We start from the raw sequence: 26286 nt of genomic DNA, 5'->3' as shown, positions 1-26286 counted from the left end.
GAAATACAATTAAATTGTGTGAAAAAACGTTATCTGTCTTCGTAAAGTCCGAAAAGATCATTAACCAACCAAATGACAATTGCTTTTCTCTCAATTCTCCACATTTCTTTCATGCAAGCCTTTGAATCAACATCAAAAAAGTAGTTTTCATTATAATATAAAACATTGTCATAATAACCTGTCTAAATGCTGTTGGCAACATTGCAGTTGCGCAGCGTAAAGGGCGAGCTCCACCTACATTGTATTTTTTGTTAATTATTAGTTTCCTGTTGCAAAAGACTCAATTTCCCAGAACAACGTAAAAAAACGTAAAACATGCGCACTACAACGTTTTACTTCTAGCGCAACCAAGGGCACATGTGATAACAGGGGACACACTGAACACGTTACCTAAAGGAGTTGCTGCCAAGCATGGCTATTGGTCAGTGATATTTGTGCTGCTGCTACGTTTTATCCTTAGCTTTGCCCAAAAGAGTCTCGTTTTTTTTCCCTCGAATGGGTTATTTTAGGTCGCCGTTTCACACGGACATTATGAAATGCGTTTGACTACGTTCAGCACAATTGCTTGAAAGCTGTGATCGTAATGCTGTGGTATACAACGACGTTGAGGGTCTGCTTTAGACTCGTGCGTTGGAAACCCCGTCAGAAGACCCTGCCTAACTTTACTTTCCAACACACTCCGCGGACTCTCTCCACTTCTCCGTGCGCCTCAACGCAGAATGAGATAAACAAACCGCTGAAGCAATGGACTCTAGTTGTTAACCCATTCAGCAAAGTGCGCGCACAACTCACTTGCAGCATTTCCATACGTCCTTTAGACCCACATGCTTTCCCTGAGTCGAACCGTGCTTTCATCACTGTTCACGGTACCAGTGCCGACCAGGGAATCAAGCTGGACAACGTCCATGTCCACTACGATGACCAAAGTAAGGAGCTACTTATTCTGTCAGAGAAGGTCAACAGCAACATGTCCGTGGAGTTGACTGCTCCGGTAAAAAGTGGTGAGTGGTCAAATGATGTCTGCATCTGGTCATTGGGTAGAATTTGTGTGTCGCACAGATGTAAGGGTTATCCTATTCAGACATTATGTCAGAAAGATCACTCTTAATGTTACGCCAAGTTGTTCAGGGGTGTGGCGACGGCAGCTTTAGAGGATGCTGCTATGTTATGAAACTTAGCATTGCAGCTAAAACGATGTATTGACATTTCAGAAAGGGTCACCACGCTTGAAGCTCAATAGAATTTGTTCAGTTTCTGTAACGTGTAATAAAACGATCTTTTACAGATCTTTACATCACAGCTCAAGGAGAAGGTAATGTTCGGGTCGAGAACATGGAGTGTGACGTGTGCAAGGTGCAGACAGAGCGGGGGGATTGCGTGCTGCACGCTGTCAAGGTACACCTTATGGTCATTCATAAATGCCCAACTATTCCTTCATCCAGTAAATATTCTAAACATACTTGTGACTTTTGTAAGCAAAACAAAGCCATACAAATATGATTAAAATAATATAGATATGAGGCAGGGTGAGGGGGAAGCTGGGGTTAAATGACTTGGCCTGAATATGACCTCACGCTCCCCCTTCCTCAGGCTCACCGGGTACAGGCACGGACCCAGGGCGGGGCCTTCACCGGCGGGGGAACTATCCACGGCGATGTGGACATCAGCACCACAGGGGATGGGGTACGACTGGTTCACGAGCTGTAGGCTGTCTAGGGGGCAGGACCCAAAAAATTAAAATGGGACCAACTGCATGTGGTGGAGCTTCATCACAGTGTCTGGCATACTGGGCCATTGTAGTGGGTGCTTTATCATGTTTTATCTACCATATTCTAGGGGCATCCAAGAGGGCACTTTTGCTGTGTTTTCTTTTACATGAGGGCACCCCCTTCCTTTGTCCACCAGTGTGTAGATCTGAGAATAATTGTTTCAGATTCAGAACAGTTACTGTTATGTTTATGCACTATTATACTGTTTGTTTCTTCGGACCAAATATTCCGGTAAAACAGTTTTTCTTCCTGTGTTCAGTAGCTGCCCCCTAATAGACAATAGTTGGCAATGATACACTACATGTTCTATAGACCTAATGTGTTTGCTCATTAAGACAAGAGCTTGAAGTTCCATCACAGAATGTTGTGTTTCCAGGCTGTGGACATGAAGAAGGTCCAGGGGACGGTGCTGCGGGTGTCCACGGAGCGTGGCCCTCTGAAGATAAAAGCCATCTATGCTGAAAACATCCTGGTTGCCTCCAGCTCAGGACCCATCCAGCTGGGCCATGTGCACGGTGAGGAACACGTCATGAATGATGTTCAGGGTTTTTATACAAGATTGATGAACAAAGTTTGTATTTGAGCTCACTTTTTAAATGAACATGTAATGGAATCACACCTAAATTGCAATAAGTCCTGTCCCTCGAGATGCTGTTTCTGAATGCAAAACACCTGAGACAGGACCTGTTGTTCACCCCCTCATGTTTCCTCTTCAGGGGACGCCAGCGTGCGGTCAGAGGCTGGGGACATCGTCGTAGGTAAGCTGAGTCCTCCTCCTCAGTGGATCGTGTACTAAACAGATGTTGATGGTGAGTCTTCCTGTCTTCAGACAGCTCCAGCGGCCACCTCCAGATGTCCTCCTTGAGGGGAGACGTTGATGCTTACGTGGGAGAGAGCGGCACCGCTGAGCTCAGCAGCCTGGAAGGTGTGACCAGGAATACAGTCAGGCTGGAGGGAGGCTTCCTGTCTCAAATACCTTGAGTCATCTTTGTCTCTTTCCCTTCCTTGTCAGGTTCAGTGTGCGTGCGCCTGCCTGCCTCCTCCCGGGCGGGCCTGAGGCTGCGCGGGGACTCTGTGGAGCTCAGCCCAGAGGTCACCCTGCAGGAAGCAGACAGCTACTCCAAAAGTGGCCAAACTCACATCACTGGTGAGTCCTGCCGGACCTGCTCACTAGTAGCTCACTGGAAGACAAGCCTGTTAACGCTACGCTACCCCCACCTCTTCCTAGGCTTTATGAACCAGCCCCAGGAGGGACAGTGGATTGACGCCCAGACAGACAGAGGCACCGTCAGGGTGAAGACACAGAGCTGGTTTGAGTCCCTGAAACTGGGGAGCTGAGTTTGTCCCTTCCTCGAACCCTTGAAACCTGGGCAGTAGAGCCCCCCCACCCCCCAGACTGGCAGAATGGACCCACACAGTTTTACCACATTTGGAAGAACCATCGCTTAGAAACGTTTCCTGGGATGTACTGAAATGGATATTGTATGTAATCAATCATGTTTTGTTTTTTAAGTTATTTCAAATACTAAATGAAACACAAACTAAAAGAAATAATATATAGGTCATGATTAGCAGGGCTGGTGAGTGTGTGGATGTGCTTTCCTGGGGATGTATGATGGAATATGTATCTCATATAAAACATTTATGGAATCCCATGAAAAAATGGGTCCTTTAATAACCGGTTTTCATTGTGGTCATTCTTTGATTACTCCGGTTTGCTGCATGTCGAGGACACGCCTCTTTCGTTCCTCTTGTTGTCATGGAAGCTGGTGTTTCTGAGGACGGTTGCTTGCTCTTCCTCCTCCCAAGTGTCATCTACTTTGCCAGGCTTTCTGATTGGCTGCAGTAGCTGGTCCAGGTTGTTGTAGCCGAACCAGTAGGGGGCATCGTCATGGCTGTGCTCCCAGAGCTTGACCCGTGTCTGCAGCCTCACAGCAGCCAGCCTGCAGGAGCACACACATCTATGTCAATGTTCTTTAATCAGTGTCTAAACGTGTTTTTATAGCTGTGTGTTCTTATGTGTTTATAAATGTTTAGATGTGTTACTTGGAGATGGCGGTGCAGTAGTTCATGCTGATGCTGCAGAGCTGAGGACAGCCCCTCTGGAGGAGGCGAGCTGTCTTGTCCGTCAGCAGCATGCAGCCGCTCAGGTCCAGCTCCCGCAGGAAGTGACCTGTGCCCGCCAGGTACTGCACTGCCATGTCTGTCATCTGGGAGAGAACAACAGACTGATGCTTTGAAAAAGATCATTTCTCATTCAGCACTTATTCATCCATTGTTTTTTTGCTGAGGTGGGTATGACATCAAATTCAGTATTTAAACATTCCAATAGTGAGTGGGATGTGGTGTGAGCACCTTTGGGCAGCCTCGCAGGTTCAGGGAGACGAGGGCCCTGCAGTAGAATGCCAGGGCCTTGATGGCCTGGTCAGACAGGGACACGCAGTGAGACACGTCCAGCTGCTCCAGACCCGGCACCTCTCGGCAGAACTTCTACCCTCGTGAGGTGAGAAAGTATGGGAGAGAAGAGGGCCGAAGTGAGAAGAGTAGGAGAAGGAGGGGCAAATGACAATCAAGTTTAAAGGTGCTGATGACACGTTGTCTCCTTGACCAGAGGAACTCCCGTCCTGCACCTCTATGCTGATGTCTGTTATCCACACACACTCAGAGGCCACCAGCTTCTTTAGACCACAGTTTCCACCAAGTAACGTCAGTCCCTGTGAACACAACACAGTCAGGGCTACAGAGAGCAGTCAGTCCCTGTGAACACAGTGTGTGTGTGTGTGCTCTGTCACACCTGGTCCTGGACGTTGCAGCCGCTGATGTCCAGAGAGATGACGGAGCTGTTGCTTAGCCACTCCAGGGCTGCATCAGTCAGGTTGTCACAGTAACGCACACTCAGGTGCCTCAGCTGGGAGCACCTTCACACACATACACATTTAAAAACCTGGGAAAAATAAACATTCACATGCATGTCTATGGATGTCTACTGGAACACTCACAAATATATAAACACATAATAGGTATTGGGCAGTCTGTATATGTGTTTAATCACTGTAAATATATGTATATGTCCATGCCCTGTATAGTACTGTCTGTCCTTGTATTGTTTTTGTATTTTGTATAGTTTTTTTTTGATGTGTCTGAAATAAAGTTGAATTGAACTTGAATTGTGTGTGCGTGCCTGTGTCCCTCACCTCTGTGCCCCCCTCATGTTGGACAGGTCCCCTCACCTCTGTGCCCCCCTCATGTTGGACAGGTCCCCTCACCTCTGTGCCCCCCTCATGATGGACAGGTCCCCTCACCTCTGTGCCCCCCTCATGATGGACAGGTCCCCTCACCTCTGTGCCCCCCTCATGATGGACAGGTCCCCTCACCTCTGTGCCACCCTCATGATGGACAGGTCCCCTCACCTCTGTGCCCCCCTCATGATGGACAGGTCCCCTCACCTCTGTGCCCCCCTCATGATGGACAGGTCCCCTCACCTCTGTGCCCCCCTCATGATGGACAGGTCCCCTCACCTCTGTGCCACCCTCATGATGGACAGGTCGCTGATGCGGCTGCAGTGATCCAGATTCAGCTCCAGCAGCCTGGAGGCAGATGGACTCTCCGTCAGGTAACGCAGCCCCATGTCAGTCACCCTGCAACATACAGCCCCATGTCAGTCACCCTGCAACATACAGCCCCATGTCAGTCACCCTGCAACATACAGCCCCATGTCAGTCACCCTGCAACATACAGCCCCATGTCAGTCACCCTGCAACATACAGCCCCATGTCAGTCACCCTGCAACATACAGCCCCATGTCAGTCACCCTGCAACATACAGCCCCATGTCAGTCACCCTGCAACATACAGCCCCATGTCAGTCACCCTGCAACATACAACTCTGGATTGTTTACATATTCAAGCAAAACAATATTCACATACACTGTGGGATTCAAAGTGTATGTGAGGGAGAACACACACACCTACAGCAGTGAGAGATGTTGATGTTCAGCAGGTTCCTCAGGATACCCATGGCCTTGAGGCTGACGTCCGTCATCCTGGGACACTGGGCGGCGTGGAGTCTGGTGAGGCCAGGGGAGCTGCGGCACAGAGCCTTCCAGCTGATGTCAGTCATGCGAGGGTTTCCTGCAAGAACACACACAGATTTTTGTGTAGCCTCTGAATTTGGTCCAAGTTGGTTAAGCCTCTTGAGCACTGTCTCCCTCTGCCAGACATGGAAGACACACACACATTCAGTCCCTCACCCTCACATTCAGTCCCTCACCCTCACATTCAGTCCCTCACCCTCAGTGATGAAATTCCTAAGATTGGCCACCTCAGCGATGGCCTTGAAAGCAGAGTCTGACAGATGGGGTGTGTCCATGAGAGAGACAGCAGTCAGAGAATGTAACTTGGAGATAAGTGCCTGTAGGGCAAGAGGAGGTAAGACACAGACTGGGACTGAGATCCAGACTAAGATCCATACTAAGATCCAGACTAAGATACAGACTCACCAGCACACAGCTGTCTGTCAGGGTGGGCATATCGTTGAACACTAACTCCTGAAGGGAAGGGCATCCTGCAGCAATGTGTCTGAAACCTTCCACAGAGATCTGGGAGGAGGTGGGATGACAGTTAAAAGAGAGATAGAAAGAGGGGTAGAGAGGGAGAAAACATGTGTAATCCTACACCAGACCCCTCCCTGTTTCTGGTCTGTATCAGAGCCAGCTGCACCAAAACATTCTCCAGGGGAGGGTTTAGGCAGAAGAAAGCCCACGTGATGAGTGTTTTCAAACTAAAAACAGCCACGTCCAGCCCCCTCCCCAGGCCCCCTCCCCACGCCCCCTCCCCACGCCCCCTCTCCACGCCCCCTCTCCACGCCCCCTCTCCACGCCCCCTCTCCACGCCCCCTCTCCACGCCCCCTCTCCACGCCCCCTCTCCTCCTCTGTCCCTCTCGCTCAGCCAGATTCAGATGCTGTGCTCATTCTCAAGTGTCTGACTGGATCGAGGAGAGACGGCTGTGTGGACCTAAACATCAGATTGGACTTCAGGACCACATGAGGGGGACAGTCCGGTAGACTGAGAGACTAAGAAGAGGGAAGTGTACGGTAGACCTACAGCCAGTCACCAGACAGACTGGCTGACCAGAAGAGGACTGAAGGAGAGGTAAGGAGAGGACTGACCACGCACACTGCCCGTGGGTTAGGGTTTGCCCTAACCCTGCTCAGGCTGATCACAGGGGAGAGAAGACTGAGACTGAGACTAGCCAAAGCTGAGAGGAGAGTGTTCCTGGGGGTGAGAGGAAGGGTGACAGGAGGGGCAAGGAGTAGGAGAGCAGATGAGATGAGCAAAGTGAGGAGGGGGTGAGGGCAGTCACTGACCTGGGTGCAGCTGGAGAGGTCAAGGTGCAGCAGATTTTTGCAGCCCCTTCCTGTGGACAGGTACTGCAAACCCTTATCAGAGAAGGTGCGACAGCCAGCTAGACTCAGGTACTGCAGGTTCACACAGCTCCTTGGTGGGGGAGGGAGGTGCAAGTGGATAGAGGTTACATGCTGGAATTACTTAATAGTTTTGAGTAGAGCTGGAAGGGTTTTAAATGTATTGTTCTGTTTCTACTCTTACAGGACCTGAAAGACTCTGCATTCTACTGTATTGTTCGTTCTCAATGTTCATATTTCTCCTGAACTGTCTCTCTTTCTTCCCCTTCCTGTCGGCCACATGTTTACATCACTGGGGCGTGACAGCACTGGGAAAGCCAAACGCTGACATGAAATACAACATTGGACCGTGTTTAGTCTCCCAATGTAAGAGAGAGATCAATACTGTTTAGATTAGGACCCTGTAGGGCAGGGTTCTCCAACCCTGGTCATGTTTTAGATGTTTCCCTGCTCCAGCACACCTGATTCAAATGAATGGTCATTACCCGGCTTCCACAGAGCTTGATAACCCATTCATTTGAAACAAGTGTGCTGGAGCAGGGAAACATCTAAAACATGCAGGACAGCGGCCCTCGAGGACCAGGGTTGGAGAACCCTGCTGTAGGGTGTCAGGGGTCATGAACACACCATCAGAGAGGTGCACTTCAAACATTCTGATTACAGGGCTACTGGGGGTCAGATTCCACTGTGATCCACCACTAGCTTGTCATGTATGATTTATCATACATGACAAGTCTCAGACTTTGCAACGCTACTGAGATTCAGGCCTTGGGCCTGGAGGAAAGAAAGCCGTTAGCATAGCCTTCTGATTCTGCCTTCTTCAGTTACTGTTTTATATCTACCTGGACAGCTTTCTCTGCTCTCTGTGTACCTGGACAGCTCTCTCAGAGCTCCGTTGGTTACCAGCGTGGCAGACAGGTTGAGGTAGAGCAGAGAGGGGCAGCTGTCTACGATCATCCTCACCATCTCATCCTGTCAAATGACAAAACACAGACCCCCTCTCAGCGCCAGCCTGCCTTGGCATTCACACAACGCTCATGTGGCCAAACTGTACATTCTGATGGAGATTAACACACCCACAGGCTGTCATGAATATACTCACATTAACATTGGAGCATTCAGACAGGTTGAGCTCTTGTAGGTTTCTGCATTCACCTGGGATGGATACACAGACATACACACTCTATTATGTAACATTTTAAGCTAATCTTCAAAACACAAAGTTGCATATTTTCCAGACATCAGTCTCTTGCAGCCAATCTCTTTAGACATATTTTCTTAAAAATGTCTCTTCAAGTGCTGTGTTTGTACCCAGCAGCAGGCTCCTCCACTCTACAGGACCAGCTGCTGGGCCTCAGGCAACGTTTGAAACTAGTACAGGCACATTGGATTTTCCTCTGCTCCTGCTTCCTAACGATGTAACCTAAATCCTGCTCCTGCTTCCTAACGATGTAACCTAAATCCTATATGATTCTAAATCTTGATGTCCATTCTACTTGCTGCAGAAACCTCCACGGCCCGACCTCTAGCTCCAGCTGTCCCCAGCCAGAGGCCACTCCAGCTGGGTCAGAATGCTGATGAGCTCCCCTCTCCTCCTGGTGCTCCTGGGCATCCTGCTGCTGGAGCCCTGCCAGCTGAAGAGGGCAGGGCGGGGGGGCAGGGGGTACTGGGGCATAAGGCTCAGACCAGACAGGTACATCTACAGTTATTAAGCATAGTGATGGTGCTGTTGTGGACATGTTATCTCTCCAAGTTCTGTCAGATTTTTGCTTTATAAGTCATAAGGGCAAAGCAACAATTATTTATTTTAAATCCACAAGGAATGGACAGTATTTGAATGAATATTTGAACCCTTGTGCAGCAAGGCCCTGAGAGCCGGCCGGCAAGGCAGGGCAGGTGCTCATAGGCGTGCTGGAGTCTCGGACTGCTCCGAGTTCACCGAGTCACAGGAGAACTTCCTGGACTGCCAGGAGAGATACCTGGGCTCCATCCCCGCCACGTTCTCCTGGGCGGGCCGCCAGCCACACCACCTGCTGCTGGCCCGGAACCGCATCAAGGTCCTGCGAGACGGAGCGTTCTCCGAGTTCTCTGGTCTGAAGAGCCTGGACCTGCAGCAGAATCAGCTGGTGCTGGTGGAGGAGGGGGCGTTCACAGGCCTGACCCACCTCACCACCCTGCTGCTTCAGCACAACCGTCTGAGCACCCTTGGAGAGGAGGCGCTCATCCCCCTGCCCGCCCTGCGACACCTGCGTCTCCATGATAACCCCTGGAACTGCCGCTGCCCGCTGGAAAGCCTTGTGCGCACTCTGCAGGTGCCTAGCAACCGTTACTTGGGAAACCATGCCAGGTAAGTGAGTCGACAGATAAAACCAACAGAAAGTGGAAAAGTTTTTGTCTCCTTGCATGATGTCACTCTAAAACACATTTGTTCCATTGCTCTTCCTAAACGACTTGCTGTGGAATGCAGAGCAGGGTGACAGCATACATGTGTGCCTACAGGTGCGAGGAGCCGGCCTGGCTGAAAGGCAGGAAGTTGCGCCAGGTGGACCCAGAGCTGCTGTGTGTGGAGAGTGACCCCACCCCAGAGACCCTCGTAGATCTGCCGGCGCCCATTCCCCTCCGCACCAGGCCGGACGCCACCTCTGTGTGCCACACCTACCTCTTCCCCAAGCCCAGGCTTGACTGCAAGAGCAGAGGTCTTACATTACTGCCTCCACCTCCATCACCACCTCCATCACCACCTCCATCGAGAGCTCAAAATAAACATTTTCACTTGGTAGCACTGGTGCTCCCAACTTTAAAAAGTTAGGAGCACCAGCAAAAACTTAGAAGCACCCACTGAAAATGTTCATATCGTATTTTCAGCTTGTCAGCTTTTTGAGTGTGAGTTGTTCATCATATTACCATGATTTTTTCCATTGCACTCTACCTTGATGTGTTGGTTGATCAGAGCAGGTGTTGGTAAGCCTCTCAGCCCATAAGGCCTATCACGAGGACTAGAAGAAATGAGTCATGCTGTGTATTAGAGAACACGTATGTTCATGATTATAGTCACACGTCACCACTCGACCTACAAAAACAACATTCCTAGCTGGATTCCCAGAATCCAGGGGGAACATTGTGGTTTGGCAAGTGTCTCATTTTTCTCTTTTCCTATTTTTGAAAACAACATAACTATAGGTAGGTCCACATGAGGACTCTAATGTCTACACACTTACACAAAACTCCATCTACACACAACCCAGCTCACAAAAAATATTTTTAGTTTATTTATTGCCTAAAATATATTGTATTTTTGTGAGCCTGAATTAGCACAAGCTTGACTCACTGGTGGGGTGTCTAGCTGGAGCAGGGAGAAGCCTGCCAGGTTTCCAACTGAACCTCCTCCAGTGTTGGCCCCCCCTGGGCCTCCCAACGCAGGCTCCTAAACACCACTGTAGTAGTCAGCACAGAATCATCGATCAAGAAAGCCCAAGTTAAGATGCTCTAAAGGAGGGGGTGCATTTCAGGGCAGGGCTGTAATGTCTTGAAATGTACCTTTTTTTCCAGACTTTTTTTGTCTCTACTTTTTTTTTCTACCTTTATTTACCCTAACTCTGACTAAGAAGGTGCCACATGCATGAAACTTACTCTGGTTGCTCATACTAGTCCCCTCAATGTTAGAAACGTGACTTTAAATAACCAGACCAGCTTGTTAACCCTCAGCTCTTAAAGGCAGGGTATCTAATGTGTTTGATAAGCACTTTTTGTCAAAATTTGTCTAAAAAACTTCACATATTGATAGCAACCAATACATGAAAAGGTTTGACAGTAATATGAAATCAATCCAACATCTGTTGGCATTGTTACATTACATTATCCATAAGGAACATATATGACAGACCAATTATTTTGTTTACAATTATTAAATACTGTTTGGGGTAGAAACATAAAGACAAAGTTGACCCCCTTTTCCCCAGGACTAATGGAGGTTCCCATAGAGATTCCGGAAGATGCTATACACATAGATCTATCCCATAATGCCATCCACCACCTCAGGGCCAGAGAATTCCTGGAGGCCAGAAGCCTGAGGACCCTAAACCTCAGCAGCAACAACCTGGAGCACATCCACACAGGTGAGAGACCTGGAGCACATCCACACAGGTGAGAGACCTGGAGCACATCCACACAGGTGAGAGACCTGAGCACATCCACACAGGTGAGAGACCTGAGCACATCCACACAGGTGAGAGACCTGGAGCACATCCACACAGGTGAGAGACCTGAGCACATCCACACAGGTGAGAGACCTGAGCACATCCACACAGGTGAGAGACCTGAGCACATCCACACAGGTGAGAGACCTGGAGCACATCCACACAGGTGAGAGAGGAGGAGGGGGGCTGGTGGGGCTCTCTTCTCAAGTGATTTGAGATAAAGACTTTCAGGGTAACAAGACAGAACCCATTAAAGATGCTGTAAAGCAAATTCCATGATTTGCTTCTCAGTACATTATATACATGTGAAATGAGTTCCTGAAAGCATGTGCAAAGCTCAAAAACGTTGTCGCACTGAAATGTGGAGTAAGACCGTTGAACAGTTTTCAGCTAAGGTTTTGTTTAGGCAGGGCAAAACCCAACCTATCTACGTCACAGCCACCTATCTACGTCAGATCACAGACGGTTTATACAGTATAACCTGCATTCTGTTAATCAGCTGGTGCGATGCTTAGACAAAGTAATGAACACATAAAACACTCAGAGAATGCAGGTAGGTCTGTTCTGATATCTGCAATTGATTTAGCTAGAGTTGCTGTTGTTGCTAAATTCAATACATTCGAGGGGGCGGAGCTTCAGCTCCTACAGGCGACAAGATTTTTTTTCTCAAGATTTCAAAGCCTAATTTAACATACTTGTCTGTGTTTTTTTTCATTTGGATGGGTAGTTAACAACACATTCCTCTGTGGTGTGATGAACTTAAAACTAATGTTATGTTCTGCTTTACAGCATCTTTAACCAGCATGCCTGGGGGCCTGTGTTTTCTCTGTCAGCGTCTCTGTCTGGCCTGCTGCACTTGAGGGAGCTGGACCTGTCCAACAACAAGCTGCTCTTCTTCCAGTATGGAGTCCTGGAAGATCTGTACTTCCTGTCCTTGCTGCAGCTGGGGGGGAACCCATGGGTGTGCGACTACAAGTGGGTTCCAGTAACCACACTTCCACATTTACATTTTGTCTTCTTTTTTTTCACATAGCAACCACACTTCCACATAGCAACCACACTTACTCATAGCAACCCCACTTCCACATAGCAACCACACTTACTCATAGCAACCCCACTTCCACATACCAACCACACTTCCTTATAGCAACCACACTTCCACATAGCAACCACACTTCCACATAGCAACCACACTTACTCATAGCAACCCCACTTCCACATAGCAACCACACTTCCACATAGCAACCACACTTACTCATAGCAACCACACTTACTCATAGCAACCCCACTTCCACATAGCAACCACACTTCCACATAGCAACCACACTTACTCATAGCAACCACACTTACTCATAGCAACCACACTTACTCATAGCAACCATACTTCCACATAGCAACCACACTTTCACATAGCAACCACACGTCCTACCCTGTGAGTGTACAGCCTTATCTAACAGATGAACACTCGTTTCCAGCATACACTACATGGTGTATTGGCTCCGGCTCCACCCACGGGTCAGCACCTCAGGCCTGCTCTGCCACTCCCCCCCGGAGCACAGTGGGAAGAGCGTGGGGGAGTATGTGCACTCATACAACCGAGCCTGCCCCAAAGACAGGGACCAGAACCAAGACCAGAACCAGGGCCTGGACCAGACAGACCCAGAGCTCTGGAACACAGCCTTGGAGCTGCAGGCTGTGCTGGAGGAGGAGGAGGAGCCAGCACACCTCAGAGCTCCTCAAAAGTACCAGATCATCCGGCTGACTTGAGGAGCAGCAGAGCCAGACCAGCAGCGTGCCAGAGTTCCTCCTGTGTCCTCCTACATCAAGGAAACTAAGTCTGCATCAGATGCAGGAACTAACTGTCTTCAACATCCTTTTAAGCTTCTCATTATTCTTTTTTTTCACCCCTTTTTCCTTCTTCCACGTGATTTATAGCTGATAAAAATAGTCTTCTGGTCATATGATAGTGATTATATATGACATTTTACTTTGGAATTTATGTGTATGTATGTCTGTAAACAGACAGCACTCACTGATGCATGTGATGCTGGGCCACTGTAGGGAGATGCACGCACGCATGTTGAGGTGGAGCACAAACGGGCGGTGCTTGTGCAGGATCTGCCCCACGGTGCAGTCTGTGATCCATGCTCGCTCCACCGAGAAGTTGATCTGCCAGAGACACCGGGACACATGACCACTACAAGAACATGCTGTGTTTGTGTGTGTGATTTCATGTATTTGTGCATGTGTGCACGTGTACACAGTATATGTGTGTGTGGGTGTGTTTGTGTGCGCAATACACACCCTGCTCCACAGCGAACACGTCTGGGCGATAGTCCTCCAGGTGCAACATACCTCGGCACACTTCAGTAGGTCCCCCACATCCAAATAATGGAAGATCTAAACCCAAATCCAAAACATTCTATTAATCTGACAGACAGGTTATTATAACTTCTCCAGGACTGTGCTCTAAGACTTCACACATTTTCTCCCTGAGATTTTCCAACAATTATAGTTATATTTAGGTTGAGGTGTGATGTTGGTACAAAGCAGAGTGTAAACACCCTTCCCACCAAGCTGCCTGGTTGGGCTTCTTCCCCAAACATAGTCATGATATAGCAGACTGTGCTTCAAGTAGGAGCAAGAAACACTGTAAATACCATTGCTATTTACATTACATTTACATTTAGCAGACTCTCTTTTCCAGAGCGACTTACAGTAAGTACAGGGACATTCCCCCGAGGCAAGTAGGGTGAAGTGCCTTGCCCAAGGACACAACGTCAGTTGGCATGACCAGGAATCGAACTGGGAACCTTTGAATTACTAGCCCAATTCCCTCACCGCTCAGCCACCTGACTCCTATTTATATAGACTGTGTTATTGAACAACCTATGAATGTCTGGACTGTTTGCTGCCAAGGTCTACATTTATTTCTTGCTTTTTTACTGTTTTTAATGTTTTATTGAATGTTCTTAATTGTTTTTAAAACTTCTTTTGCATTATGTTTTGATGCTTTTAATGGTTTTATGTGAAGCACTTTGAATGGCCTTGTTGTTGAAATGTGCTCTACAAATAAACTTGCCTTGCCTTACCTTACACTACTATAAACCACTCCTGTAGGAATAAAGATATCAGTGAAGACTGGGTCTGAAACTAGTGCTGCCCTCACACAATCCATTCATATCGTTGTTTCACAAACAAACACCAAGGCAACAGATAATAGACCATAATAGTCTGTGACTGATTACAATCAACCCCCCTTAAAGTGATTAGGTGCATGATATTAAACTCAAACTCGTAATGTATAAGAGCCCGTAGGGGTAAAGAAAAAGTTTAAGAGGAATACAGAGATATAAAGCGAGCCAGAGAGAGTGTTGTTTACCAGTAGTGACACCTTGCAGGGCAGCAGTGACAGGCTGTCTTTCCCTTCTACCATGGTAACCTCTGACATCTGGCTGTTCAACTCTGACACACCCTCCAGCCTCTGAAAACAAAACTAAGTTAAACACAAAAGCCTACACACAGTTTGGACAGCAAATTATTAAACTCATGACTGGCGAGTGATACCTGTGTCATCATGTGAATGTTAAGTGTGTATCTGTCTTTCTTAGACCCAAGACTTGGGTTGGGGTTAAAATATTTTCCCCAAAAACCTTTGAAAAACAGGTTTTTAAAGGTTGAAAAAATATTGTATTTATATATTTCATATATTTTATATATTTCCCAATAATTTTCGAAAAACATATACGAAAGATTTCAACAATTGAAAAATATCGTTATATATATAGTTTCGAAAAAGAGGTTTTGAAAGATTAAAAAAATATTTTCCCAGACTGTTCAAGAGGCAGTACCCCCCACAAAGAAGCTGGGCCAGACGCTGTCTCTCCTGCCACCCTCAAGCATTGTGCTGACCAGCTGTCTCCGGTGTTCACCAACATCTTTAACACCTCTCTGGAGACATGCCATGTGCCAGCCTGTCTCAAGTCCTCCACCATCATCCCTGTGCCCAAAAAGCCAAGGCCAACAGGACTCAATGACTACAGACCCGTCGCCCTGACCTCTGTGGTAATAAAGTCTTTTGAGTGCCTGGTGCCGGCACAGCTCAAAGCCATCACAGACCCTCTCCTAGACCCTCTGCAGTTTGCCTACAGAGCCAACAGGTCTGTAGACGACGCAGTTAACATGGCCTGACTCTGGTGGAGATGAGTCTGACTATAGGTGGGAAGCTGACAACCTGGTGTAGCCAGAACAACTTAGAGCTCGATGCTCGAAGTTGTGCTCAATGCTCTCAAGACAGTGGAGATGGTTGTGGACAGGAAGAATACAGCCCCACTCACTCCCATCACCCTGTGCGACTCCCCAGTTCATGTGGTGCCCCATTTTACCTCAAAGTAGTCCTTTGTCTTCTTTGCGTCCTGTACCACGAACCTCCACGCACCTATGATGATCTTGCAGTAGACGACAGTCCAAACTTGCGCAATCTTTTTCATAGCCTCTGAATTTAAAAGTAAAAGCAGGGTCATTGTGAAGGGTTTGTAAATAATGTGGGGTTTTCAAATAGACCTTCTCTACTTCTCTCAGTAAATACTGTGATATCTACCCCTAAATCTGATACGTTAGTCACTCTTTACTCGTTGGAAAACTTGTCACCAACCATTTTGCCTAGTCTTTCGGATCTGCACCCATTCCATCCACCGGCCAAGTGCCACTTTCTGTCTCCATAGGCTGTAGTGAGTATTTGCCACATCCATGTTCATCATCAGCTCTACTGCCTCGCTCCTCTTCTCCAAAATAAACTTTTTCCAAGCCCTGTCAGCCCCCACAAACACAGCATCATTAATTCAGTGAGTTTGCAGGTGGCCAGGTGGGTAGTCAGACACAGAGAGACAAGAAGGCAGGCAGGCAGGTGGCAAGCAGGTGTGATGCAGAGAGACAAGAAGGCAGGCAGGCAGGTGGCAAGCAGGTGTGATGCAGAGAGACAGATAGGCAGATGAACATGGAATGAGAACATGACTCATCCTTTACCCCACCCATTAGCTTTTTTAATACTAGGCCAAGAGGGAACCACATAACATCCACCCAATGCAGGTGGATGCCCTGTTCAACAAGAGAGATATGATCCAGTATTTTGCTTGTTCTGAGCAGTAGAAGATGATTAGATATTCAGATAGCAGTCAACAAGACCCAGGCAGCCAGTGATACCCTACACTGACACGATCCAGGCGACTCTAAAGAAACAGGAGCTGCAGGATTGAATAACACCTGAACAGATCCTGGGTCACGTCATGGATCATGTCTACCTGCATGAGCATCATAAAAAGGTCAATTTCAGATGCCAAGAGCAGTAAAGATAAGTGCTGCTTAGGTGAATGATTTGGTAAATTTAGTCCCAGGTCAACCGTTTCAGACATTCTCCTATGCTGAATAGGTATACACATTCATATCTAGATTACATAATTCTGGTCAAACCTCTGTGGCATTTACTTTTACAAAGCATCAAATAAACAGGGTTAATCACTGTATGTACTCATCTTTTAAACATTTCAAATAAGAAGGATAGTTGCAGGGTCAATCTGGTCATTCCACTCTACAACTGGTAGAGATCTAAAGGGAATAGGCAAGAGACAAGTTAGCTTTTTCTTAAAAAATATTCCTGGGTTTAAGTTGTAGGGGTTTGGTGTTGGTACTGGGCCATGGAGGCTGGTTTGGTGTTGGCACTGGGCCATGGAGGCTGGTTTGGTGTTGGCACTGGGCCATGGAGGCTGGTTTGGTGTTGGCACTGGGCCATGGAGGCTGGTTTGGTGTTGGCACTGGGCCATGGAGGCTGGTTTGGTGTTGGCACTGGGCCATGGAGGCTGGTTTAGTGTTGGCACTGGGCCATGGAGGCTGGTTTCACAACACCAGGTGTCTCTAATCTACCAGATAGAGAGAGTGACTAACTTTCTAAGACCAGTTTGCACCAAGGTTAACCCTTATCAGTCAGGAAAGCTCTGGAACAGCCCCTGGGGTTCGAGTTTTAAACAGCAACTGGAACTGTCACAGGACACTGAAACTCATCTTAAAATCATAATGACTCTTTGGTTATCTTTAAGGTGTGTTCCTTGAGGTTTGTTCCACAGCTTCATGTCTTCTGGTTGTCAGGAGATTTGGATGTAAATGTGTAATGTTGTGTATAGGGTCTCGTGGATTTTCTTTCTATGGTTCGGAGGCTCCATTTGTTTCCCTGCTCAGAAAGGTGAGTATTTAAGAACCACACTCACAATTCTTTAAAGGAACCAACACATATGATTTATTTATTAGCACATTGTTTTAAGGGAGGGCCTTGAAGCTAAAATTTCAAATACATCTTTTCTTTGCTAGCTTATAGTCTGGTGCCTGCGTTTTGGTTCAGTGCTGAGGCCGACAGCTCCAGACCTGTACCTGTCCCTCACCAGAACACCTCATACCACTTCAACTCCAAAGGCGTTCCAGACTCTGGTCCTGAAACTCTACACACAAACTATGAAATGCCAGCTATTAGTCCCAAACGCTTCTCTACTCACCTGACAGTATCCGCCCTTCAAGCCCCTAAACCAAAGCAGTTAAGTAATGCACGTTGGCCAACACCCAGCCGCACTGACCCGCCGATGGGTAGACCTGTCCTGGCTGGCACTGGCCAAAGTAAACCCCAGCAGAGAGTCAGGTACCCTGGTGCCCCTTCTGACTCACATGAGAAACCTGATTATGGTAACAATGTCCAGCCTCTCTACACTTACTTAATTGAGAAGTCTTCGCAAGGTGGGGTTGAAAATGGAGTCAGTTTTCCAACCATGAATGATTTTTTCAAATTAGTGAATTCCCTGAAAACCTCCTTCCTCATTCCTTCCACTTCGCTGCCCGGCAGTGAGTCCCAGATTGGCTACACCTCTATTGTGCAAAAGCCTGCCCAACCTGCACTCAGAAAAGACCAGAAGTGGAATATGGCCAGCAATATCAATCAGATGGCCAACGATGACCTCCAAAGCCAAAAAAGAAACCTCTTTGTTTCTTATCCCCTATCTGTAACCCATGAACCAATCACTACTGCTGACAGTCAAGGCCCTGGTCTGCCTTCTTGGCCTGGCAAATCTTACATGGTCCCTGTGGTGGGGGGACCCATTTCCAACATGTTTGAAACTCCTGGAGCATTTGGTGGTGCAGATGGTAGTTTTTATAAACCTAATGAACAAGCTTCAACAAAGCTGAGCAGAGTGTCTCTAACTGGCTACAATCCTGCACCACTAGAGGGTAGTTTTTACAGCAGTGGTGGCTATACAAGTCCTCCTGGACTGAGCTTAGAAAGTTTCCCTCAGAACAGTGGTTTCCTCCCCCAGAACAGTGGAGGGTCCCTCCCCCAGAACAGTGGAGGATTACTCCCCCAGAACAGTGGAGGGTTCCTCCCCCAGAACAGTGGAGGGTTCCTCCCCCAGAACAGTGGAGGGTTCCTCCCCCAGAACAGTGGAGGGTTCCTCCCCCAGAACAGTGGAGGGTTCCTCCCCCAGAACAGTGGAGGGTTCCTCCCCCAGAACAGTGAGGGATTACTCCCCCAGAACAGTGGAGGATTACTCCCCCAGAACAGTGGAGGGTTCCTCCCCCAGAACAGTGGAGGATTACTCCCCCAGAACAGTGGAGGATTACTCCCCCAGAACAGTGGAGGATTACTCCCCCAGAACAGTGGAGGATTCCTCCCCCAGAACAGTTTTCTAGACTAGCCCACAGTCATCGTGACCGACCGGCCCAGAGCCTAGCAGTGTGTTCCCATGAGGGTTCCCAAAGGGTAGGCCACCTTACAGACTGCAACTGTGTTCAGTCAAGAGAACACTATGGGTAAAAAAATGTTGTCTGCTTTCAAAGTCACTAAGAGTGCGGCCAAGCCATCTGGCAGAGCTATGTCCAGATGTTCCTTAACCAACACAGACTCACAAGAACAGCCAGACCCAATAATGTTAAGAAATGTAAGGTATTGTAATGCCAGAAGGTCAATTACAAATCCCCATGCTATTTATACAATTGTTTAAGCAACTTGTGACTGACACAGTTCCATCCTGTTCTTGGCAAGAAAATCATTTTCACTCTTGAGATGGTGCATAACCTCTCTTAGCATGTTTGGACTTTCTTGTTGTTTTTAAATCATTCTGGTTCCTTGTCTTCTGGCGCTAATCCTATTTAATGTCCCACTGCTGTTCTGCAAAGACTTTACACTGACCTATCCTTGAAATAAAGCATTTGAGGAAACATGTTTCTAATGTTATTATTTTAGTTATAAGCAAACTGAAACTTGCTTATGATAAAAAGCACTTACCTGAAGCACATATTCAGTAAACATTTTCGGTAGCAGGTGTAGGCCTTCTCAACAAGATGTGAATGAAACTGATGGGGGGGGGGGGGGGGGGGGGGAATAACACCACTGATAACTTTGCATAATCAGTGAACAGTCAACTGGTTAAATTCGGTCCCAATTTTAATCAGGACCAGGAAACCATGGAATCATACCAGGCTGTTGTCATGGCTACCAATGATGTTGTGCACCAGCCGGCCTGCCAGGGAAGTCATGGCAACTCGCTCAGAATTATCAATCAAAGTGTGCCTAGAAATAAAGGTACCTACTATTACAAATTTGCATTATAATTTACAATATAATAGATAACAAATCTATGTGATTTTTCTTTGCCTTGGAAAAGTACAGAAAGTACGCCCCCAAGTGACCATGTCAATTAATTTTTCTGCCTACCAATCAATTTCCATATCTTGGTGGTTCTCCTGCAATGCCATAATTTTCATCTCCATGAAATGCAATGGACTCTCAGGACACGACACGCAAAGGCCTGTGAGTAAGGCCTGTTGATGATTAAACAAAATAAAATAATTTTATGAATAATCCTTGTTGACACACTACAAGTGTAATTGTGCTGCCAGTAATTAACATCTAAGCTCTATTAGCTAGCATAGCTCCCGGCCTAATTAAAGGTAACGACTCACATTACTAGCTGGCCTTGCTAGTCAACTACTTGCTACAGTAGCTAACTCGGCTAGAGCTACAGTACCTAGTTACAGTAACACCTTATCTCATATCCAATCTAAACAGTGTGACAACTTTAAAGCTTCACCTGAAAAATCTGAGGTAAGGAGTGCTTCAGAATATATTCCTTCAGAGCGGGATCAACATTTTGTAAAGATGCCATGTCAAATATTATTGATCGTGGAATACAGAAAGTGGTCCCTGTTCCCCAGCTAGTAGCACTACTGTCTACCTACTACTACTTTATTAGTTTAGTCACTTAAAGAGCGTCCTTTTGGAAGTTACCGTTACCAGGCAACCAAACTCGATGTTGGGCAACTAATTGCAGTGGAACTGACAGAATATTGTAGGTAGATAAAAGTTCAAGTTTGTATATTAACTGTAGTCATTATGGATTGACAAATTTGTACACCACATATGTTTTTATTTAATAATTTTGTTGAATGTTGTCATTTATGCAGAAACATTTGGAACACATTCACAGCAGGAATCAGGGAAAGCATGTAGTCGGCCAGCACTTTACGGAAACAGTCAGCGACGCATTGCCAGTATGGTCTGCTCAATCGTAAAAATTATCTTGCCGAAGACCTGTGAAGTGTAGCCTACTGTATCTAACTAAGACACGGTTCATGATTCTTATTATTTTTCAAGCATGGGCGATGGCAGCGTCATACCCAAAATTGGTCATATGAAAGCGCTGCTAGGAATTATGGCTGGAGCAGGAGCCTCGTACGGGATCTATAAACTTATCAGTGGAGGAAGCTTCAACAAGACGAGAAACAAAAAAAGTGCCTCCAGTGGAAGTCGTGGCCTGAAGAGTACCGAAACAGGTGACATCGTCCTCCACCCTGGAAGCCTTTTAGCCAAGGTTTCGGGATTGGAGGTTGTTCGTGCACACAGAGCTAACGCTAAATGTCGGACGGTGGACCAGGCATCAAGTAAGATCCAAGAAACTAGCTAGCAAGGTTAAAACTAGCTAAGTTGTCTAGTTTGGTTGGGTTAGCCACCAGTCAGCTAAACTCTAATTTTGGGAAGAAGGTTAGCTAGTTACTCTCAGCTAACAAGCTAGCCTAGCAAGTTTAGCTAGCTAACGACCGATTCGATGAATAAGACCCATAAAGTTTTGCCTGCTAATGTTGTTGGGCAGGGGGAAATTACTAGAGCTAAATGTAGACAACCTAAATTAGCTTACTAGCCCAGTATCAAAAATATTGAGCCAACCAGCTGTAGCTAACAATACATCTAGCTACCACACTCAGGTAGATAGATATAGCGTTACATCAGCTGGAAATATTCGTTGACTGAAGGTTGGAAAGTTTTCTTTGGAAGTAATTGCCAGTTTCTCCCTGATACCGTTGGTTAAGCCGAATCTACAGGCGACATTGTGTCCAAGTCCTCTGGAAGTTTGGAACCTCAACACCTGGAGATGCTACTGTCTCTCCTTCAGAACAACCACCCCTCTGACAGAGCTGAGATCCTCCTCACCTTGGGAAACACTGCTGCCTTCACCGTCAACCAGGTCAGTCCAGACTTGGCCATCAAGCTTAATAAATTACTTTCTGCTCAAGGCAGGCTGAACACGGTCAAGCTATTAGTAAGCCAGCATGAGTTTTAAGTTGTAATGACAATAACATGTTCTCTAGCAGGACTATTATACCAGTACTGTCTGTCAGTACAACTTCTCCTCCGCTACTCCTCTAGGATCTGATGCGAGAGTTAGGGGGCCTTCATGTCATTGCTGGCTTCCTGTCTGACCCTGTGCCAGAGGTCAGAGTTCAGACTCTAAATGCCTTGAACAACCTGAGCATGAATATCAGGAACCAGGAGCTAATCAAGGTACTTCCGTTGTGCAAGTTATCATTCTACACATGACATGTCTGGAGGCTCAACATTATCTATTACAAGTGGCTTTGGCATCGCAATGTCACACTTTTAATTTAACATCATGATATAGGCAAGGAATCGTTTCTGAAACATCCCTTACTGCAGCACCTTTTTTTTTGTACTGTAGGGGTTGCCAGGTTCTTTGTCAGAACTCCTTGATGACATGTCTGCCTTTATTCTGCCAGGTGTACGTGCCCCAAGTTCTGGAGCTGATCGAAATGTCCCCGGTGAACTCTGACCTCCAGCTTGCTGCCCTCAGGTTGCTGACTAACCTGTCCGTCACTGACGAGCACCAGCACCTGCTCTGCGGCTCTGTCTCCCTCCTCCTCTCTTTGTTAGTCGTCAGCAATGAAGTGTTACAGGTAGGCCTCTCCATTTACACTCAGTCCAAGATAGAAAATGATCGTACATGATCATACGGAGTCAGGTGGCTGAGCGGTGAGGGAATCGGGCTAGTAATCAGAAGGTTGCCAGTTTGATTCCCGGCTGTGCCAAATGATGTTGTGTCCTTGGGCAAGGCACTTCACCCTACTTGCCTTGGGGGAATGTCCCTGTACTTACTGTAAGTCGCTCTGGATAAGAGCGTCTGCTAAATGACTAAATGTAAATGTAATGTCAGTGTTTCCCCTACCATTATATTAGGGGGGTGCCCCGCCCCCCCAACAGCACCCCCCACTTCCCCTGGAAGGTCAATAAAAAAATAAAAATAAAACGTTTTTAAATTTTTTATATATATATATATATAGCGCCCGATCACAAAATAAGTCATTTAAGGTTAGATTTTCTATAAAACAGGTATATAACTTGCTCTTTTATTAAACAAACTAAATGGCTTTGTTATTTATCTTATTTACGCCCCCCGCCCCCAAAGCTGTAAACCTAGGGGAAACACTGCATGTAATTAATGGTTGGAATACCTGTAAAGAAGAGTGATACATATTTTTCGGTCAGTACTAACTATTGTACTATATATAGATTCATAACATATTTGTCTTTTTATTTCCAGATCCAAGTTTTAAAAGTACTTGTGAATGTGTCCTCAAATCCTGACATGATGGATGACATTGTTCAAGCCCAGGTAAGACAATGCATTCAGCCCCACTGTTCCACCTCTCAGGAGCCTCTCAGGTAGTGTTGTTTTTGGTGGCCTGTTTTAATTTGAGTTTTAGTCTTTGTGTCAAGCTGTCATTTTAGTTTTTATTCGTTTTAGTCACGTTCATACTCTTTTTAGTCTAGTCAAGTTTCAGTCGGCTAAAAGTCTGAGCATTTTAGTCAGACTTATCCATGACTATTTTCGTCTAGTTTTAGTAGACGAAAACTGATGACATTTAGTCTAGTTTAAGTCAATGAAAATTTTATTTTTGTCTCTTTTTAATCAAAACAGAAGTAGTCTAAGCAGTAGTCTCGGGAGGCATGTTACCATGTGTTTAAATGTATGTGTTGGTCTAGAATATGGTGTTCAAAGTCATGTTGATGCCAAATTCAGTTCAGTGTGATTGCTATGTGAATGACAACTAGCTACAGTATTTGGCCAACAAGGGATGCTTAGTACACAGTCAGTCAGGTAGGAACTAAGAATCCATTTTACACTCTCATACAAACAAATACAGACACACAGTACACACAGTAGTCACACATGTTAACCCACTTTACACTCTTTCACAAACAAATATATACACACATACACTAGTCACACACGTTTGTCTGTCGTTTTCAGCTCCAGTGGCTAACATTTAAAGCTAACGTATAAAGCTAACATTAAATGAGACACATTAACCACAGCCTCATGAGTTGGCTAATAATAACGCGTCTAAACGAGACGAAATAACGTTATAACATTTTGTCTAGTTTTTATTTTGTAAACCACATTTCATCTAGTTTTTATTTGTCAACAAAATTGCATTATACATTTAATTATAGTCATCGTCACATGACCAGCATTTACGTTGCGTCTCGTGTAGTTTTCGTCTGGTTCGTTGATGATTATATTTAGTCATCATTTTCGTTGACGAAAGCAACACTACTCTTAGGTCCAGGAGTTCATTCTCTGCTGCTGGTTCTCATTCTCCTCCCGGCCCTCCCCCCTCCCGGCCCTCCCTCCTCCAGGCGCCTGCCTCGGTTGTGCTGCTGTTTGACGGGCGAACTAGTCCAGCTGTCCTCCTGAGGCTGCTGACCTTCGCTGGGAACCTGAAGGCCTGGAGACCCTCGGCACTGGTGGCGGAAGACCTGAGGAGGAGGCAGGACTGCCTGTACCGGGTCCTGCTAGACCAGTCCTCTCAGCTTCACAGCAGGCTGGTCCAGCTGCTCTCTCACCCTGAAGGGGAGGTCCGGGCCCAGGTGGCACGCATCCTCACATAACTTCCTCCTCCAGGCTCCTTCAAGGTGTTCTCAGCTCCCAACTCTCATTCACAACAGCCTTGCCCCAAACCCTTCATCTGCAACTTCCAGTCCTCACAGACCTGCCCCGCCCCAATCACCTAGACCTTCCATCAAACAGTAGAAGTATCTCTGCTTCTCCCAGAGAAATGGTAATGATCATCCAGGAGGATGATCATTGGAGGAAGTGCACAGACCCAAAGAGGTACAGAGACCAAAACCACCTCTCCCTCCTTCCTCACTCACTCCCTCCTTCCTCGCTCGCTCCCTTCCTCATTCCCTCACTCCCTCCTTCCTCGCTCGATCCCTCCCTCCCTCCCTCACTCCTTCTTCACTCCCTCCTCCCAACCTACCCCATCTCTCAGGAGTGCTCAGTTGAGAGACACAGCACTCATGCAAACAGCACATTTCCACTCAGTGTCCTTCAACCTCTTGAAAACTTGATGTCTGCCTATTCAGTGAGAATAGTATGATTCCAAAGCCACTGCCAACACATGTCAGGACCTCCAACCCCTGAACTGGCCACCTATTTCTCTGGTGAGAGCTGTGTTCAGCTGATGTTGTAGCTGTTGGAGGGTGCCTGATTCACACACTTGCATGTCTGGATGACAGCAAGACAGACTAGGACAAGGCACAGCTCCAATACTAGAAAACTGCAAAGTGTAATTGATTTAGACATGGAATGTTCTGTATGTCCAACTTAAATTGGGGTCCTTTTTTGAGTAGCATGATTAATGGTGGTGAGGAACTAGCTGTACTTGTGTGCCAGACTTCAGGCAGGCTAGCTGCCATCGTCCAGAGGCCTAACTGGGGTGTGAGCTACAGATCCAGGCAGCACAAGACCTGTGGAGCCACCCACCAGATGGATCACTTCCAGAAGCTTCCATCTCTTGGACACCTCTGCGGACACAGATGCTGCACAGTTTTGACATACATACCCAAATGCAGCTGTTCTCTCAGGCGTGTGGGAGCAGAGATGGCAGAAAGGCTGATGTGTATTCTTTTCTGACTAAAATAAAAGCATCCCTCTTGTACAGCTTGTATACCCACTACTGTTGTAGATATATTTATTTTGATGGAACTATGTGATGGTGTTGCCCTATGGATTCACATATGGGGATTGTACGTTAAATGTGTGCTTTGTATGTTTGAATGAATAAATCTGCTTTATTTGAACGGTGTAAAACCTTTTCTGCAAAGGCCTATACTCCACTTTATTCTAGGATGGGTGTGCCCTTGTCTGCTCCTTTTAAAAATCATGGTTGTTCAGAGCAAGGGAATCCCTCATAAAAACACGAACTTATTAAAGCATCAAAAGTGGGTCCTATATATTGGATACATTGGCGGGTTAGGGGCATTTTGTTCCCTGCGTTGGTTTTGGTGTGTCAGTTTGACCTTAGAAGCCATTATCGTTCGCAGTCATCTTTAGAACTATAGTAAGTGCTTGTGAACCTGAAATCATTAGTCCATATTATAATATTTGGCATATCTCCCTCCCACCCACTCTCTCCTCCCCTTTTGGAACAATGGATAGTCTACTAGAGACGAGGGGCGCTTCAAAACATTCTAGTCTCGCGCTGACCGAATCACTGCGTGTTGTT

At 46.7% G+C, this 26286-nt stretch overlaps 4 protein-coding genes across 6 annotated transcripts; 3 read left to right on the top strand and 1 right to left on the bottom strand.

Moving 5' to 3' along the window:
• The first annotated feature begins 354 nt into the window (after positions 1-354).
• fam185a (family with sequence similarity 185 member A) lies at positions 355-4906 on the top strand. 2 transcript variants are annotated; one of them, XR_010876556.1, is made up of 9 exons: positions 355-1001; positions 1286-1395; positions 1591-1683; positions 2146-2284; positions 2486-2527; positions 2599-2694; positions 2782-2916; positions 2998-3251; positions 3807-4906. XR_010876556.1 is itself a non-coding variant. In XM_067234447.1 (8 exons), exons 1-8 carry the CDS (start codon positions 584-586, stop codon positions 3105-3107), a joined length of 1143 nt encoding a protein of 380 aa, XP_067090548.1. In that variant the 5' UTR covers positions 355-583; the 3' UTR covers positions 3108-3447. The 2 variants fall into 2 exon arrangements, 1 of the variants encoding a protein (XP_067090548.1); XM_067234447.1 differs by lacking the exon at positions 3807-4906 and having other exon boundaries at positions 2998-3447.
• fbxl13 (F-box and leucine-rich repeat protein 13) lies at positions 3427-19719 on the bottom strand. Its single transcript, XM_067234443.1, has 17 exons — positions 19709-19719; positions 16043-16197; positions 15774-15883; positions 14771-14872; positions 13422-13788; positions 8295-8347; positions 8064-8164; positions 7136-7265; positions 6268-6366; positions 6059-6179; positions 5737-5899; positions 5288-5407; positions 4564-4687; positions 4400-4483; positions 4125-4259; positions 3816-3979; positions 3427-3712 (listed from the first exon to the last, which is right to left on the bottom strand). Exons 1-17 carry the CDS (start codon positions 19717-19719, stop codon positions 3475-3477), a joined length of 2277 nt encoding a protein of 758 aa, XP_067090544.1. The 3' UTR covers positions 3427-3474.
• Positions 6785-14521, top strand: LOC136941826 (leucine-rich repeat-containing protein 17-like). Of its 2 annotated transcripts, none has more exons than XM_067234444.1 (7): positions 6785-6920; positions 8698-8885; positions 9054-9539; positions 9692-9888; positions 11152-11307; positions 12222-12363; positions 12864-14521. In XM_067234444.1, exons 2-7 carry the CDS (start codon positions 8764-8766, stop codon positions 13153-13155), a joined length of 1395 nt encoding a protein of 464 aa, XP_067090545.1. In that variant the 5' UTR covers positions 6785-6920; positions 8698-8763; the 3' UTR covers positions 13156-14521. The 2 variants fall into 2 exon arrangements, with proteins under 2 accessions (XP_067090545.1, XP_067090546.1); XM_067234445.1 differs by lacking the exon at positions 6785-6920 and adding an exon at positions 7514-7558.
• Positions 19720-21009: 1290 nt separating the features above from the next.
• Positions 21010-25861, top strand: armc10 (armadillo repeat containing 10). The gene is made up of 6 exons (XM_067234865.1): positions 21010-21363; positions 21790-21944; positions 22127-22261; positions 22495-22671; positions 23316-23387; positions 24416-25861. The coding sequence occupies exons 1-6, from the start codon at positions 21078-21080 to the stop codon at positions 24665-24667; spliced, it is 1077 nt and encodes a 358-aa protein (XP_067090966.1). The 5' UTR covers positions 21010-21077; the 3' UTR covers positions 24668-25861.
• The last annotated feature ends 425 nt before the right edge of the window (positions 25862-26286 follow it).

This window comes from Osmerus mordax, chromosome 4 (genome assembly GCF_038355195.1).
Source record: "Osmerus mordax isolate fOsmMor3 chromosome 4, fOsmMor3.pri, whole genome shotgun sequence".
In the NCBI taxonomy this organism is placed as follows: Eukaryota; Metazoa; Chordata; class Actinopteri; order Osmeriformes; family Osmeridae; genus Osmerus; species Osmerus mordax.
This window is presented reverse-complemented; position numbering and strand designations above follow the sequence as displayed.